Below are 18,885 nucleotides of genomic sequence, written 5' to 3'. Positions count from 1 at the left end.
ACGTAAGGATTTACATAGCCTATCACGGTGTTTTTTGAAAATCTAGCCATGATAGGCTATGTAAATCTTTACGTAGCCTATCACGTTTACTGGAGTTTTTTTTTTTTTTTAATGGGAAATGGTGGTGGCAGCAGCCGGTCAGAAGACCGGCCGCCGCCACCGAACTGCCGCCGGGAGCCGCCAGCGCCAGGGACATTCAGGAAAGGTAAGTCCCATCCCGGGGTGGGGGGGGGTGGGGGGGTGGCAGACCGTTTCTCCACTAATTTCGGGGGGCCGACTGCGTTGGCATTCGGCCTCCTGGAGATTCGTGGAGAAATTCTCCGCCATCCCTCTACAAAACCTAAAAAAAAGAATGAAATAAAAATACAAATACAACATGTTCAAAATCCTCAGTTTCTAACATTACAATATTCGGGGAAAAGGGGGAGGAAAAGATTACACATAAACTTCAGTAAAAGCAGACCAAATATCCACATGTAAGTCCATTTGCAAGTTATACCTATATATCACTTTTTCAAATGTTGCTAGTGTTGTTAAGGTTTCAGTCCATTGTGTTACTTATAGACAGTGAGTTTTTATCTTTCCAATATCATAGTATCTGTCTGCAACCAAAAGGGTGTGAAAAATCCATTTACGCTGACCATGTGTTACATTGCAAGAAGCAGATAAGTAGTTTAAATAGGGATGTCACAGAATTTCACCACAAATCTCAGGGAGGCCGAATGCCAGCGCATTCGGCCCCCCGAAATTGGTGGCGAAACGGTCTGCCCCCCGCCCCCTCTGGGATGGGACTTACCTTGGGCGAATCCTCCTGGCGGCGGCGGCAGCTCCGGCGACGGTGCGGCGGCGGTGGCCGGTCTTCCGACTGGCTGCCGCCGCCACCGCCATTTCCAGTAAAACAACAACAACAACAACAACAAAATGTGACAGGCTACGTAAAGATTTACGTCGCCTATCACGGCTAGATTTTTAAAAAATACTGTGATAGGCTACGTAAACATTTACGTAGCCTATCACGGCTGAGTAAAAAAAAAACACCGTGCATATGTGTTTACGCTATTTGCGTTCCCCTTATTTTCGCCGTAGTCTACGTAAATGTTTACGTAGACTAGACGTGCCAAAATAAGGCACGCAAATGGCGGCACCCATGGGCGCCGCCATTTGCGTACACACGGGTTTTTTTTTACTCAGCCGTGATAGGCTACGTAAGCATTTATGTAGCCTATCACGGCTGACCGCAGGGATGCAAACAGCAGCGGCTACAGCCGCCGCCATTTGCGGCCCGGCCGGCCAGGATTCGGCGGTGGAGGGATGGAGCGCCTCCCCCCACGGCCAGAATTTCAGGGGGGAGGGACGGAGTGCCTCCCCCCTGGCCAGAATTTCAGGGAGGAGGGACGGAGTGCCTCCCCCCCACCGTGAATCAAATTTCTTTCAAGGTAAGTGACTTTCGTACATCCCTAAAAAAAGAACATTTACATCAGTAAATATTAAAGAGCTTTCCAATACAAAATTGATCCATATAATAACTTCCTCCCACAAGGAGGTGGCCATTGGGCATTTCCAAAACGTATGGAGCATTGACTGCATTACACCTCCAACAATTAGCCAAATTTGACAAGCCTTACTAAAAAGACGTTGTGGCATCCAATAGACCCCAAACAAGAGCTTTTGCTGAATAATGCATAACCAAAGATCCACTGAAATGTCTGATACAGACACCAAAATGGCAGTCCATTGATAAAGCAAAATAGGACATTCCAATTCCCTGTTCCATTCCTTCTGTAAACCACTTGTGTCATACTTATTCACTGATAATAAATGTTTACAAACATAAATTGTAGGTCCATACATCTGTTCAGCAGTATTTCCAATAGCGAAGGAGACTCTGAGGCAGTAAAAGCAGCAGGACCGTATCTAGATACCAGCAAATGTTGCAAATGCAAGTACTGCCATTCTGCTGAAGCTGGCAGATCAAATTGATCTCGCAAACTTGAAAATACCAAAAATTAGGGATGTTGGAGAATCTGCCATGGACTCCAGTGAGGCCAGATTCTTTAGAATCCGGCCTCCCGGAGTCCATGGCAGAAAGGGGCAATCCCCCCGCCACCCCGCGGAATCCCCCCGGGATGGAGCCTACCTGGCTCCAGCGGCGGCTCCGGTGGCAGCTCCGGCGGCAGCTCCGGCAGCGGCAGTGGCTCCGGCGGCGGTTCCGGGTCGTCTTCCGGCCACTTCTGGGCTGTGGCCGCAAATGGCGGCTGCTACGCCGGCCGACATTTGCGTCCCTGCCAAGCTGTGATAGGCTATGTAAGTATCTACGTAGCCTCTCACTCCATTTGCGTCCCTGCCTTTTGCCGTCATAGGCTACGTAGATACTTATGTAGTTTATCACGGCCTCCACAAGGATGCAAATGGCGGATGCTACGGTGGCCGCCATTTCCGGCTGGTGCAGCCCAGCAGCACTCAGAAGTCCGGCTGTGGGTGGCCCTGGCCGGCAGCTCCGTGGAGTCGCTGCAGAGCAGAGCCAGCCAAGGAGGATTCCAAGGGGAGGGACAGAGCGCCTCCCCTCCACCGCGGACGCCTTGGATCAGAAAGGTAAGTACTTTCTGTACATCCCTGCCAAAAACTGATCATAAACCCCCACTAATTGATCTAAAGTAAAGATCATCTTATCTGTCCAGGTCCGCCATAAAAACATTTTCTTGCCAATTCTTAAATCTGGATTTCCCCATAAAGTCAAATTAGCATGGGAAAATGGATCAAACTGTAGTTGACATGACATTATATGCCAAACATCTCTAACTGCCAAAGTTGTGGGAGGAGCTCTGTCTACCTTGATATGCTGAGAACTTAATGTCATCCATTTAAAGAGAGGCTCCAGACAAGAAGATTCCAATACTGACCATGGAGGAAAATCTAATTTGAGTGGAAAAGACCAAAATTTAGGAGAGGTCAGCCAATAGGCCTGATGGTACATAGCTAGATCCAGAAAACTGAACCCGCCTTCATTAATTGGAAGTTGCATCCTTTTAAAAGATATTCTTGGTGGAGATGAACCCCAAAAGAATTTACAAAACAAAGCATTGAGTTTCTTGAAATATTTGCCAGTTATAAGTATAGGGATCCCACGTATACCACAAATAATTTGGGGTATGGTATTCATCTTAAGTATATTCACCTTACCCCATAAACTCAACTTTAAAGATGCCCATCTACCTATATCTCGTGAAATATCATTAATCAACTTATTTAAATTTAAACTAATCATTTGAGATATATCTCTAGAAATAATTATTCCCAAATTAGTAATAAACTCTGAGCACCATCAAAATTGCCAATTGGTTAATACACTAGAGTATATCCTATGTCCAATCGGCATTATTTCTGTCTTTGACCAATTAATTGAATAGCCAGTCAATTTACCAAAAGTATTAATCAGTTTCATCAAAGCTGAAACCAAAGACTGGAGTCTCAAGGTAAACATAGGGATGTACGAATCCCTTACCTTGTTCTGGTCCAGGGCATCCGCTGTGGGGGGGGAGGCAATCCGTCCCTCCCCCTGGAATCCTCCCCAGCCAGCTCCACTCTGCAGCAAGGCTGCGGAGCCGCCGGCCGCAGCCGGACTTCCAGCTGCTCCGGGGCTGCTCAGGCCGCAAATGGCAGCCATCATAGCGGCCGCCATTTGCATCCTTGCATTAGGCTGCAATAGACTCCACTATGACAGCCGCCATTTGCAGCCGCAGCAGCCCAGCAGTGGCCGGAGCTGCCACCGCCACTTCATCCGCCGCTGGTGCCGCCACCGGAGCCACAGTCAGGTAGGCTCCATTTCACAGGGCTTTTGCGGGGTGGTGGGGTGGGTTTCTCCATTCTGCCACGGATTCTGGGGGGCTGAATTCACTGGAATTCAGCCTCCCTGGGATCTGTGGCAGAATTCTCTAACATCCCTAGAAAATTGCAGTTCCAAACATACTGGGGCATGATCTGACACTTCCAATGTATCAACCTTGCAATCTTTCATTTTATATACTAAAGTTGTAGAAAAAATAATAAAAAATAGTCCAATCTAAAGCAATTTTGGTAAACTGCTGAAATAAAAGTATACTCTCTGTCAGCAGGATGTAAAATTCTCCAAGCATCAGTTAAACCATATTCCATCATATAAGCCTGAAGTGGCAGTCTCACCACAGATTGAGTCTTGGGAGAAAGTGTACTCCTATCTGACAAAGGATCTAAGACCTTGTTAAAGTCCCCACCCACAATCAAATAATCATAGGCAATATCAACCAGAAAAGCAAAACAATCATGAAACATAGCTGGAGATTCAATATTTGGCCCATATACATTGATCATAACAATTAATTTGCCCATACACCCTCCTACCAAGATCAAAAAACGCCCCTCAGTATCAAAAATCACCTGTTGAACTGAGATAGAAAGTCGCTTATGAATAAAATCGCAACCCCTTTACACCATGTTGAAGTGTCTGTGACATAGGCCTCCCCAACGCAATCCTTTTGCAACATCTGCTGATCTGCAGCCATCAAATGAGTTTCTTGTAAGAAAGCCATGTCAGCATTAAGCTCTCTTAACTTAGTAAGAACTATTTTCTGTTTGTTTACATTTCGCAGTACCTTGACAATTCCATGAAGTCACATTAAACATTGAAATAAAAGCAAACCATTTGCCCTTCCACCCAAACACATCTTTCTAGATTTACAATGACTAAATGTATATACCATAATTGGCATAAGAAATACATCCTTAATTTACATTGAGGACTGACCATTTCAGACTTAAAATAATTCTTGTTATGTAGAAACTGACAAAATAATTAAATTTATTCCAAAATATAAAAAGTTGAAAATAAAAAAACCAAAACAAAAATCAAACTCAAATAATCCAGTTTGTGTCCACCTACCATAAAAAGTGCCAAAAAAACCCCACCCCTGACAGACCTAAACAAAAAAAACCTTATCAAAAACAAAAACAAAAAATAAAACTTTTGCCTTCTGTTTGGACCGACATGTAACCGCAATGCTCAGCTTGGCCCCTCCTGCATATTAAATACATACACAGAGTAAATTTACAAACATACAAATTTAACCAGCAAGAAATAGTAATAATAATAATAATAATTTTTTAAAAAGAATTAAAAAGCCAATTGGATATTTTAACTAATACTGTATCTGGAGATGTATTCATATGTGTACATATATATACACACACACATACACACACACACGAACGCATACATGTATACATATACATACATACACATTTACAGACATGTATGTACCTACATAACCTTATTAAGCTAAATTTAATATAATAGTTACATATACAAAAGGAAAAGAACAAAAGAAAAGAAAAGAAGGAGAAAGGAGGGGAAGCAGTAGTATACAATGTATTTTATCTGGCATGCCGCACAGACTTCTTATCACCTATAACCCAAACAAAGCTTAACTGTGAAAGCTGCCAGAGGGACAGTAAAAAAAGAAGATAGAAAATGGCTGGATTCCAACTCAAGAAACTGAAGTAATCAGATCCCTTGTTTTGATTTTGATGCCAGTGAGAAACGATTCTGCAGCATCAGAACTTAAAAACTTCTTCATCTGGCCTTCAATAAAAATGCAAACTGTGGCAGGATATTTGATATGATATTGCAAATTAATTTGCTTTGCCAAATTTCTCGCCTTGGTAAATTGTCTTCTTCTATTGGCGATTTCTTTAGTATAATCAGGAAAGAGCATAATCTTGTCATTGGCTGGCCCCCACCGAAGCTCACCCCGTTCTCTTGCTAAATGCATAAGATAATCTTTCATGGAGGCATGTAGAAATTGAACCACAATAGGTCCCACTCTGATGCCTCATGTAGAACCGGGAACACGATAAGCATGCTCAATATCAAGTGGAAAATCAGAAAGCAAAGCCAATAACTCACACAGAAATTTATCCATGAATTCAGCAAGACAGAGATCTGTAGCCAGATGTCTAAAGCCAAGAATACGGAGATTAGCTCTCTGTGCAAAGGCCTCCAGTTGAGATATTCAAGCAGACAGAACATTTTGAGAGGCATCCATAGCAGTTTTGTGAGCAGTAACCTGGTCTTCAAGTGCGTTAACTTTCAACTCCATCTTTTGAAGACAAATATTCATCGAGTCCACAGACCCTTGAAGAGTAGTGATGGAATCCTGAATTGTTTCAAGCTTCTTTGACTGCACTGATAACTGCAAGGACATATTTTTTATCAAAAGAAGCAACTCCTCTCCCTCTCTTGTGTCTTTAGAAACCTTTGCAGGGGGAGCAGTGGGGGGAGTAGGGGGCATTCCCAAGCCTTTCTTCCCCCGTGATGTTGCCATCCTCCTCTCACTTCCAAAAGCACAACAAGCAAGTATAAGTTCGTAAACAGAAAACAAAAGCTTAAGCAAATTTAATTGCAATACCCAGATAACACAACAGCCTCAAAGAGGTAAATTTAAAGCCGAAACTCGGGAGAGACACAGTGAAGACCCGATCATGACCCCAACTCCAACCAGAAGTGGGTTGGAACCACTGCATGTGGGACAAGGATGAACTCTTCTTCCCTGTGCTGTGGTCCCAATAAATATCCCCCTATTAGTGCCAATGGCAGTTTCCTCTGAGGGTGTGAGGGAAGGGTATTCCCCCTTTCTATTTGCTGTGGCCCTAATCCTAATACCACGCTTGGTGCCTTCTATTTATTTTAAAAACAAACAAACAAACAAACCAAGACACATGAAATGCAATCACACACTTCTGATATCACCTAGTCTGGTGCTTAGTCATTGGCAAAAGAACCATCTTTAGAAAAGATTTACTGCCTAGTCAACTAGAAACAGTTTTCTTACAACAGACTGCTGGGGTCCCCAAACTTTTGGGTCAGTGGGCACATTTCAAATTTTGAGAATGTTGTGAGGACTCTCACAAAATGGCTGCTATGGTGAGCATCACCAGTCACAAAACCGCAATTCCCCAGAAGGCAACCTGATGAGGCTAAAGAAAGTAACTTACCCAAGAACCTGAATACAAGGAAGAGGTGGAGTCTGAAGCCCAAAACAAAGCCACTCTTTTGAACCCACAGTTTTCCACGGCAACACCCACTTCAGAGAAGGCAAACTGATGAGGCTCACAAACAAGTAACCTGTTGATGAAACTGAGTACAAGTCAGAGATGGGGGCTGAGCCCCAAATGCCAAATCACTGTTTTGCCCCCACAAAACACAGCAAAATACACATTTCACAGCAGGCAAACTGGCGATGCTCAGAGAAATGCACAAAGACAAAATACCCACCCAAACCACAACATACACACAAAAACTCGATCCCTCCCTCCCTCCTGCCCCTCTCTCTCTCTCTCTCTCTCTCACACACACACACACACGCAGGAAGATAGGACGCTGCCTTATACTGTGTCAGACCATCGGTCCACCTAGCCCAGTATTGTCGACACTGACTGGCAGCGGCTCTCCAGGGTTTCAGGCAGGATTCTTTCATCGCGCTATCTACTGGGGATTGAATGTGGGACCTTCTGCATGCGAAGTATATGCTACTACCACTGAGCTACATGCAACCCACATATACCAAAGACAAAGAATTATAAGTATACATAGGCAATTTTTGCAATGTATATTATTTTATGGTACTTCTTAAGTTTTATCTATGACATATTAAAGTAATGTATTGTCTCTTCCTCCCTGAGGAAGGCCACAAATCATATATAGGGCAAAATACATTGGGCTTCTTAAAGAATAAAATTATGTTTTCAGCATCTTGAGGGTAGTTCTCTCTTTTTGGATGAAAAACAAAGACCCCAAGTAAAACAAACAGACACCTTCCCCCCCCAGGCAAAGCACACCACACCAAAAAAATTATTAAAAACCCCAGATAACACACAATACACCAAACAAATCTTGTGGTAGACATATGCTTTTCATACGGATCTTTTCCTTTTTTTGCTAAAGGAAGTGGAGTTATGAGTTAAAAGCTTTCTTGACATCTTTCACTAATATGACATTTATTTATTTATTTAATTATTTAATTTAAAATATTTCTTGGCCGCCTTTCAGAGCAGAAGCCCTCCCAAGGCGGCTTACAACAATAAAATACATAAAACCAATTAAAATATTAAAAGTGATAAAAATGTAAAAACAATAAAAGCCAACAATAAACAATTAAAATGTAAAAACAATAAAAACAATAAAAGCCAATAATAAACAATAATAAACAATTAAAACCAACAGTGATGTTAACAGCAGGTTTCAGGATGGTGCAGAGAGTTTGAACCCCTTCCTCTGCATTTTATTTTTACTATGCACATATTGGAAAAGTTAAGTAAGGAGCTATTTTAAATGTTACTTGAAGCCATGGCTGTCATATGCAAGTTTTGCCTTGATGTGAGAGTACTGTTCTTTAACATTCTGTTTTGTTTCTTGATATACTGCATCAACTATTACCAAGAGAGACATTATTTACCATGTATTTATTATTAACACGTACTGCCTTATCTGCAAAAAAAGTCATCAAGGTGGTGTACAACAATTCAAAAGAATAAAACCTTGCAACAACAAAAACAAGAACATTAAACACAATGAAAATATTAATACATTAAAAATGACAAATTGTAAAAGGCTACATTGAAAAGATGAGTCTTTGCATCCATTCTAAAGTCCAAAAGAATCTATATCTACATTTGTTTTGTCCCCATAGTGATTTATTTTAGGATAGGTATGATACTTCCCCTCCCCATGACCCCATGACAGTACATTGCAGATATGTGGCGGCCTGGAGGGATCCCCTATAATGCTGAAGAGAGCCCTATTTCTTCCCTCTCCTACTGTGCATACAGAGGTGCACATGAAAGCATCATAGGGGATGTTGTCGAGGATGGGAGATTTATGTTGGCTTCCACATCCCCACCCAGCCCTCCACTTGCTTAACTTGACGAGCCAAGGAGGTAAGTTAGGAAATAATATGGGATGCAACACAGATCTCCTGCTCCCCATAACAGTCCATTGTAGTGCCTGAATAAAAATGTCCAGTGGGAGGGGAGAAATGGGGCTCTATTGAGACCTTTGACAATATCTCTGCGCATAAGCACAGTTCCGAATGAGGAAAGATATTATGAACTGTACACACCATGATCATGGAGCAATTGTGTAGGTTTCCCCCACCTGATTAGCACTAAACTTTTCCCTCCAACATCTCAGCAGGGAGGGGTGTGGCGGTGAGGCATTAACTCAGGGTGATACTGCTTAAAGCCTTCTATCCTTGTGAGCTTAAACTCTGCTGTGCTTGGCTGCCCACCTGTCTGAAGTGTGAAATGGTGATCGCTATTTTTTTCTGCCAGGAGTCCAGGACCTCTGTGCCTTCAAACGCTGCTTGTTTGGTGGAAAAGAAATGGAACAGCTGCAATTTTTTAGAAAAATGAAGGTACAATGGTGGGAAAACCAGCACCTGTTCAGTTTCTGCCAGTCAAGCAACTTTCAAAAGCACAAGAGCTTGGCCAGAACAAAATAGGAAGGTTGTCTTATGAGCAAGCTGACAATATAAGAGAGACTGAGAGGGATTGGTTTTTGGATGTAGTTTTCACAGCTTTCTGTGCCTATAGGCCCCACAGAGAAAAAAGGAAAGGAAAGGGAAAGGTTCCTCCTGTGCAAGCACCGAGTCATTGCTGACTCCTAGAGGGACGCCGCTTGCGCTGGCGTTTTCATGGCAGACTATAGCGGGGTGGTTTGCCATTGCCTTCCCCAGTCATGACTACCTTTCCCCAGCAAGCTGGATACTCATTTTACTGACCTCGGAAGGATGGAAGGCTGAGTTGACCTGAGCCGGCTACCCAAGCCCCGGCCTCTGCTGGGATCGAACTCAGGTTGTGGGGAGAGTTTTGGTTGCAATACTGCCGCCCACCACTCTGCACCACACAAGGCTCTACAGAGAAAAAAAACAATGGAGTAAATTCTTATGGGAACAGCTTTCTGTCTATTAGGAAATTGGGGGTGGGGCTAGGCATATGCCACAAACACTAACCTTTCCTTTCCAATATTGCAATTACTTATCATAATACATATAATAAAACAGACAATTCAGAAACACAAAGTGACGCAGCGAAGTAATTTTAGACCGTAGACTTAATGATCTTACTGGGGCTGGTGTGTGTGTGTGTGTGGGGGGGCTTGAAACAGCTATGGGTATTACTTCCATTTGAAGCACTCAGTTAACATTTCTCTTCTCCCTGCACAAATGCCATTCCATGCTTTACAACTGCTTCTATATTCCTGATACGTTAAACAAAGAAAACGAAACAAAAACGAACACAGAGAATGCCAGCGTGTGCGCTGTCTGTGATTATGTAGTGTGGGATGAAAAGAACTCTGCACTAGAAGCAGAGGTCTGAGAGGCAGCTTTTGGAAAGATGAAGGCAAAGAAGAAGAGGGTGAAGAGATGTATGAGAGAAGCATAAAATTAAGTCTTGAAATCTATGCACATTTATTTGAGAGAGGGAGGGAGCAATCCTGTGGCCGCCAGTTAGCGGCTAGACAGTCATAGGATATCTTGTTTTCCGGGAACCAACCTCGGAGCCTGCTCTCCGAGGTCAGTTCCAGGAGAACCGACCTTCCCTCCCCTTCTGCGCTGCCTTGCAGGCAGTGCTGAGAAGCCCCGTGCTCCACGCTCACAAGAGGAGTACAGAGCCAAAATGGGGCATTCCAGGGGGCATTCGGGGTGGGGAGGGCGGAACTGCTGGTATGACACATCCATGTTGCATGGCAGCCTCCTCCCCCGCTCTGCTCCTGCGGCTAGATAGCCGAAAGCAGCTGTCTAGCTGCAAATGCAGGGCAAGAGGAGCACAGAGGGAACGATCCCCTCCGTGCTTCTCCTGCCCTGCATTGGATAGGCGGTCGCCTCCGGGTTTGGAGGCAGCCGCCTATTCTGCATAGGATTGTGCCCTAAGTCCCAATGAACTTAGCAAGACTCACTTCTGAGTAAAGATGCACAGGGTCAGGATGCAAGAGGAGCAAAAAAGAAGGTGTGGGAGAAACACGAAGCACAAAGCTAGAAAGGAAGATAACGAAGACAGGAATGTGTGAATAATAAGAAAGGCAAGATTAAAAGAGAACGGGTAAAGAGGGATAAAAGAGAAAAGACATTCACAGGAATTGGGGGGGAGGAATTATGGCTCTGACCTTCTGCAAATTTACCTGGGACTAGCGCCACTTAGTGGTTAAGACGCTGAACTGCAGACTGGAAGGTCGGCAGGACAGCAGTTCGAGACCCGAGTGCTGCGTGACGGAGTGAGCTCCCGTCTTCAGTCCCAGCTTCTGCCAACCTAGCAGTTCGAAAGCAAGAAATTGCAAGTAGATAAATAGGTACCGCCTCGGCGGGAAAGGTAACAGCATTCCGTGCACCTCGGTGTTCAGTCATGCCGGCCACATGACCACGGAAGCGTCTTCGGACAGTGCTGGCTCTTCAGCTTAGAAACGGGGATGAGCACCGCACCCTAGAGTCGGACACGACTGGTTGGGGACACCTTTACACCTTTTAAGCGCCACTGAATTCAGTGGGATTTACTTCCATGTAAACATGCAAAGGCTTGACCTGGAGCACTTGAAAAGGAAGAAAAGGTGCCTCAGAAATACAGAGACAACAATTAAGAGAGAAACAAGGTTGGTGGTGATGAGATACATCACATGCATAGAAGTAGATAGGTTTATGGCAGGGATTAACAGCTGGTCCTCCTTCCATAGCCCTCTCAACAAACGTTAAGTCACACTTCGGGGAAAGGAGGGAAGCCGGGGCTGCCCACTCTTTTCTGATTGTTTTCCTGTTTTACTAGCTTTGCGGACCTTCCTGCCAGTACTGCTCAAACCTCTGCTCTTTTTCAATTTCAGCTCCCAACCCTTGTACTGCTAATGATGGCAGAGGCCCATGCTCCCATATGTGCCTGATCAATCACAACAGAAGTGCTGCATGCGCATGTCCCCATCTAATGAAGCTGTCTGCAGACAGAAAGACATGTTACGGTAAGTTTCTTGGAACAAAAAAGTCTATTAACTTCTTAAATACCTGGATAGAAGTTATGAACAATTGGTAAAGGTAATTTGATAACTAATATTAGATCTTCACCTTCAGAGTGCACATAGAGCTCTGCACAAGCAGGTTTTCCATTTGCTTCATTTGAGAAAGCAGTTCAATGCACAATCCCATGCATTTGTAGACATATCAGACCCTCCAATCCTGCAAGCCCATTTGGTTCTTTTCAGGAGGTTTCATGTAGGGATGACATTAAAAACATATTGCTACTGAGTGCTTTTGTGTACACATGCTTTCTCTTTTACCTTAGCTCAGATCCAAAAATGTCTTGTGCAAACAGAAAGGCACACACTTACAAGGAAGTCACCCCCTTCCCCAATTCTGCAGATACTCCTATCATAAGTTCAGCTCCCTGTGCCCTATGCAATGCCAGAGGGTTCCTTTACCCTCAGAAGCGGTTTATTAGGGGATGTAGGGTGCTGCACTGGAGGGGGGAAAACAAGGAATGCCCCACTGAATAAGTGAAGGATCCAACCCCTTGGATATTTATACAGTCAAATAATAAAGGCAGCAGGTTTTTCTTTTAGAGCTGATGCATTTATGATAAAGGATTTCCCCCATTAACTCAAATATCACTTAATATTCTCAGGTAAGTTTGTCTTTTAACGAAATTTCCCACTTCAGAAGATTTGGACTTTAAATTATTTCTTACTGACTTTTTTGTTTGTTTAAAAGCAAACATATTTGCTTTCTACATATAATGGGACAACAAACATTTTTACCAATGTCCAGATAAATGTGCTTCTCTCTTTTGTTTATATAGATGGATACACAAGTTACAAATTTGCATATTATAATCTTCTTCATTGGTGCAAACTTTAATTTAGTTTTTTAAAAGTATGTATGATTACTTTCCATTGATCTATATCTAAGAAATAGCATCTAATCATTCTTACAGAAATGAAAAAATTTCTTCTCTATGCAAGGCGTTCTGAAATAAGAGGTGTCGATATAGAGAATCCATACTTCAACTACATAACAGCCTTCACAGTTCCAGATATTGATGATGTAACCGTTGTAGATTTTGATGCAACAGAGGAACGTTTATACTGGACTGATGTGAAGACACAAACTATAAAACGGGCCTTCATTAATGGGACTGGCTTAGAAACTGTCATATTAAGAGGTAAACAGTATATTTTAAGAGCAATATTGCTAATTATTTTATAGGGGTTAACATCCACTAAGTAAGAAACTGTTAAGTTGTAACCAAATTATGCTGAATACTAATTATTGTAAATGTCACTGGAAGTGTTATCTTCATTACAAATTTAAATTGTAAGTAAATATTGCTAAAATATTTTACCAATATTTCCTTTCCACAGTGAATCCTGGGACTGTAATTCTGTGAGAAGAGCTTGGAGTTTCAATTCTTACCACCCTCACTAAGCATAGTTCCCAGAATTCTTTGGGTGAAATCCCAACAATTAAACTTGTATAAGACCAATGGGTTGGATCCACAGTGCCATGGAGTGGAATTCTACAAACTGGATACTTCCACAGAAAGGAGGGAAGCAATTTTATCCAATTCCTCTTCCCCCTGCACTCTCTATATCCCATGGGGTATAAAATCTGCCCTGGATGGTCAGGGGGTGCTGCAGGGAGAGGGAGGAATTGGAAAAAAAATAGCTGGATTGGTTATCTTCCTCCAGTAGGCAGCCTCTGCTGGATCCCGGCAGTTTCCTCCACGAACAGAAGGAGCCCTTCCATTCACAGAGGGATAAGCCTGGATCCAATACAATATAATTATGTATGTTTGTAATGTATATGCTCCAAGGTAATCTCATAAATTTGGGGGTGATATCATAGATTTACTTTTTTATATATAAAAAAATCTAAGAAATTATTTCAAGGTGAAGAATTAAAACTGGCTGTTCTATATAGTCCTTAGTGGTCATCTGTCTATAAAGAGTTAGATCCTAGTGTTTGAACTAGCATACTCTCCAAAGCCTTCAGTCTTCACAAGGATTCCAAAGAAATAGAGAAAATTAAGTTTCTTTCCAATTTGCAGAATAATGTGCTTAGCCACTAGTATGACATTGCTTAACGAAGCAGCATAACCTTTTCCTAAGTTCTGTTTACTAGGAATGTATCCCACCAAAGCATGGGCGTCCTTTATCTTAAGTGAGGTTTCCAGGACCATGTTGATCCTGGTTAAGGCCTTGTTCCAAAAGGGCATCAGGCAGCTCTATAGCATATGTATTAGTTAACCTGTGAACAGTTGCAATGCCAACACTTACTTAGTGAAATGCCCAGGCGTTTAAATCACCCTGGTCTCCAGTGAGCCCCGAACAAAACCTTCTGCTGTATCAGCTGCAGCAGAGGTCTCTGTTAGGTCTGTGTCTATGACAGGTCTATGTCTATCTATGACAAGCTTCAAGCCTTCCTTCCAGTGGGAAGCTTTCCATTTTTCTTCCAGTTCTGCATTCCACTTAAGCCTCAGGGGGTCTAAATCTGGAGCAGGGTCATCACGAACCAAGCCATACAAGAATGTGTTACCCTTAGACAAGTCCATCACAGCTGAAGTAAATCTGGGGTATCTGGAGCATCTGGGCCAAGTCTAGCTGAAACTATGCTTAAGTTGTAGGTACTGCCCAGCTGCTTTTGGGTATATGTCAAATTCCTCCTGTAGCAATCTAAAGAATTTGAACACATTATCTTTGCTGAGCAGCTGTGATAGGCAAAAGATGTCCTTTTCAGCCCACATAGTCCATAACACTGGTCTGTCAGCTCTTAAAACATGTGGGTTACCCCAAATAGTGAGCTGGTTGTGCTGAATTTGAGTTGGTTTGCTGTTGACTTCCAGGTTTGTATAATGGCTCGTATTGTGGGAGCGTAGTGCGCAGGATGTTTAAAGTAGTGTGAGTCCAATGCAGCCCAGCTTTGCAGCAGGGCACCTCAGCTGCCTCTATGTGGGCCCATTAACTAACTCCTCTGATTTGCTTGGCCCAGCTCCACCACCACATAAGCACAAAACAACAATTCTGTCCATCCCCTTTGCACATGTGACTTTAGTTAGATAAACAGAGGGCCCAGACCCTTCAAGAAGTAAGAGCTGGTGGATGGAGCCATTTTCATGAGATAAAAAACTGAAATGAACGTCCATGTATGATTGCTAGGTAATTCAATGTGTATGAGTGTGACAAAGCCATTAATTCATTTTATGAGACTGTAAGTGTAGGTTTAGTATGATTATGGTGAGATTTACTTGAAAATGTGTTATTTTTTAAATGAGAGATAAATTTAGTAGTTTATTGATGATTTTTGGTTAAAAATCCAATTTAAGTTTTTAAAAATCCACTTTGTTCTTTAAAATATTTTTAAATGGCTTTTATATACTCTGTAGTAAACTCTGACAAGTAGTTTTAATGTTGGGGTAGGACAATATATAAAGCCCTGTTAAAATAAATAAAAACATGTTGTCAAAGCAGTTTGGACAACTACTTTTCTGTTTTATATTTTGCAGACATTCAGAGCATACGGGGACTGGCTATAGATTGGTTATCACGTAATTTATACTGGATTAGTTCAGAATTTGATGAAACACAAATTAATGTGGCACATTTAGATGGCTCTTTAAAAACATCAATCATACATGGAATTGATAAACCACAATGTCTTTCAGTTCATCCGGCTAAAGGGTAAAGTATAATTATTGTCACCAGTACAGCTATGATATTGTAAAGTTAATGGGCATTATTTTGGATATGGTTTTGCTTTGTTAGGGAACCAATGAATTTAGATAATATGGAGACTCACTAACCCCTTGTTGGAGCTGGATCCTTCATGAAAATGACCAATTGTGTGGAAACCCCTATTGTCAGAATTTATCCCCTCCAAACCGGGGCACTGAGAGGAAGAAATCACAAATCCAGCCAAATGCAAAATCACTCCATGCGGTCTGTATGGGAATCTCATAATTAAGGAACATCATGTATCTGTGTGTGTAGGGGGAGGCTTGTGTTGCTTTTCCACCATGCTATTGTAGCATGGCCCATGGTCAATTTCTGAACTGGGGGTGAATCACTGTATAACTAAAACATTTTCTGAGACTATATCGTATGTCAGAATCTGGAAGAGGCAGCGATACCATATCATACTTTTGTGTTCAACTAAGGGAAGAAGGTGATCAAGAAAAGAATCCCATGGAATATATACAGAGAGTTGCTGGATTCTTGCAAATTATATTCTTTTTTTCCCTGCAGTATACTAACGCAAGAAAGAAACAAGATCCATTTGCTGTCAGCCTTAAAACCTTAATACAAAAATGTGGTTCCCAAAGCAGAAAATCTCAGGATGCATAAACTGAGGCATAACAGTTTATTTAAAACTGTTAAATAAAAACATAAACCTAGGTATTACATTTGTAAAGGTATAACATCTTCTTTTGCATGTTTGTAAACCTGACTATTGAACTGAATATTATAAAATTTATAAAGCATATAGTGCAGATATTGAGATTATAATAAATCCATGCTAATTTAATATTCTTTTTAATGACCAGATTTAGAAATAATTTTTAAAAATAATAAATAAGGGTGCAGTCCTATTGCTGGCTGAAGGCCAGTTGGAGAGCCCCAGGATGTGGTATATGTACCAATCCCCCTGGTACGCTCTGCCAGTGGTGTAGAGAAAATTCAGGCATATCAGGAATGTGTTGGGGAAGGCATGGATCTTCCAGATCCAAAGTCCTCTCATTTCTCTGACACCCCCTCCCTTGCAAAAAAAGCTGCCCCCATCTTTTGGATAGTATCCAACATGGGTCTTGCGTGGGCAGCCAGTGGCAGTGCACATGCAGGCGGCCCCTACCTCTGGCAACTGCAGTGTAGCGCTTCCAGGGCGAAGTGCCACAACAAGCAGAAATGCTAGTTTCTGAAAGGGGCACTACCCGCCCCTTCTGGAAATGAACATTTCCGCTTGTTTTGGCGCTTCCCCCCTGGAAGCTCTACATTGTGGCCACCAGCGGTAGGGGGCACCTGCACATGCACCACTAGTAGCCACCCTGCACCGTCCACCCCAGGCCCGCATTGGATGCTACCCCCTGTGTCCTGGCTTCAACAGAACGGCAGTCTGGAGAATGTGGCAGTTACTCTGCCATGGAATTTCTCCCTCCTCCCACACACAGTAAGGTACAAATGCTCTGTAAATATTTTTAATGCAGACATGTTCTCTATCTTTTGTTTTTGTTAAGGAAACTTTATTGGACTGATGGGAACACCATTAATATGGCAAATATGGATGGTAGCAACACCAAAATACTGTTTCAGAATCAAAAAGATCCAGTTGGTAAATACTGCTATAATCACTCTTTTTTCATCTAAAGTATTTTTTTTCCATGGTATATTTTTTTTCTTTAAATAAGAGTGGCTTATGTAATATTACTGTTCATAATTTGTACAATGTTAAGAAAAAAAAACAGTTCACCAGAAGCTCAGTAAACATCCTGTAACCTGAAGTCCACAATACATAGATGCTTGGCTGTTTTAGGCTTGGTGGGTCACAAAGTGAGCAGACCTGAACACTGACCACCATGGATAGATTGGCCTCCAGTCCAGGTTTCCATAAAGTATTATATTACTGGAATCACAGTATGAGTTGTGGAGATGCTCTGAGCATTATGTGAGTTCTCTTTGGTTTGCTCAGAAGTAAGTGTCACTATTTTATTGGGGCTTACACCTATCTAAGTGTGTATAGAATACAGCCTTAGAAATGTGCAGGTTAAGCACAGGGAGAAGGTACAGAAGGAAGTACACAGGTGTTACAACTTTCACAATAAAGTCAGTTCAGTGCCCCAAAATCCAAACAGCACATAGTCTCAAAAATAAAGCCCTTTTGACAAATTGGGAGGAGGGCTGTAACCAGTATTACCGTCATCTTAGTCAGTTCGCTAGACGTTAGTTCACAAACATTTTATCATTATGTAATTCTAATACATTCCTCTGAAACGTTGAGAAATATTCATATTGCCTCTTTGTTATGTACTGTTCATACTGTGGTACAAGGTCAGATTTGTTTTCTCCTTGGGAACTTCAATTATAACATTTCTCATTTCTTCATCTCTTAGCATTTATTATTGTTGTATAGCATCATGTTTTACAAGCATGACAATTAAATTGAGATTATAATAAATACAATGTGCTTTTGAGCCCAATAACTACCAGATTATCTCCTTTGATACTTCTAGAGTTCTAGGAATACAAAATAATAAATTATTCCTAAATATGTGTCTAGGCAAAATACTTTAATTGACTTTTTATTGCTAAGTCCTAAAATATTCACCTGTGAGCTATGTCATACAGAGAATTTTAACAATATTTCTTCCCCTTGTCTGTTTATATGTAAATGATATAAGATACAGTGACTTATTCACATAAAGATAAAAAGGTAAACCAAAGAGGTAATATTGAAATTTTAACCATGATACAATCAGAGCATTTCTTGATTATACCCAGTGCAGACTAAAACAAATTTCAACAGTTCTCATTTATGTTACACTTAGCATTTTATATTTAGAAGAATAAAATTATAGAATCAAAAGGTTCTATCTTTCACCCCTTTTGACGTTCTCGTAGGGAGAAGTGTGTAATAACTGCTACATTAAGGTGCCTTCATTCTGTGAGGAAAATATTAATAGATATATAACTGTATGATCACAGTTCAGAGAGTTAAATCTAAATCATTGGGGGTGCAATCCTATGTGGATAGTCAGCTGCCTCTGAACTCGAAGGTGACTGACTATCCAATGCAAGGCAGGCAGAGCACAGAGGGGAACCTCTCCTCTGCA

The 18,885-nt window shown here is 41.9% G+C and overlaps 1 protein-coding gene across 1 annotated transcript in view; it reads left to right on the top strand.

The window, feature by feature from the left end:
• LRP1B (LDL receptor related protein 1B) overlaps nt 1–18,885 on the top strand; it is a 1,474,154-nt gene that overhangs the window by 1,086,543 nt on the left and 368,726 nt on the right. The window contains exons 29-32 of the mRNA XM_084809602.1: nt 11,900–12,031; nt 13,000–13,227; nt 15,568–15,742; nt 17,293–17,387. Of these exons, the coding sequence (XP_084665728.1) occupies nt 11,900–12,031; nt 13,000–13,227; nt 15,568–15,742; nt 17,293–17,387 (630 nt within the window). The remainder of the gene's footprint in view (nt 1–11,899; nt 12,032–12,999; nt 13,228–15,567; nt 15,743–17,292; nt 17,388–18,885) is intronic.

Source organism: Heloderma suspectum, chromosome 1 (genome assembly GCF_057233095.1).
Source record: "Heloderma suspectum isolate Gila_16-S chromosome 1, 16-S_ref, whole genome shotgun sequence".
In the NCBI taxonomy this organism is placed as follows: Eukaryota; Metazoa; Chordata; class Lepidosauria; order Squamata; family Helodermatidae; genus Heloderma; species Heloderma suspectum.
This window is presented reverse-complemented; position numbering and strand designations above follow the sequence as displayed.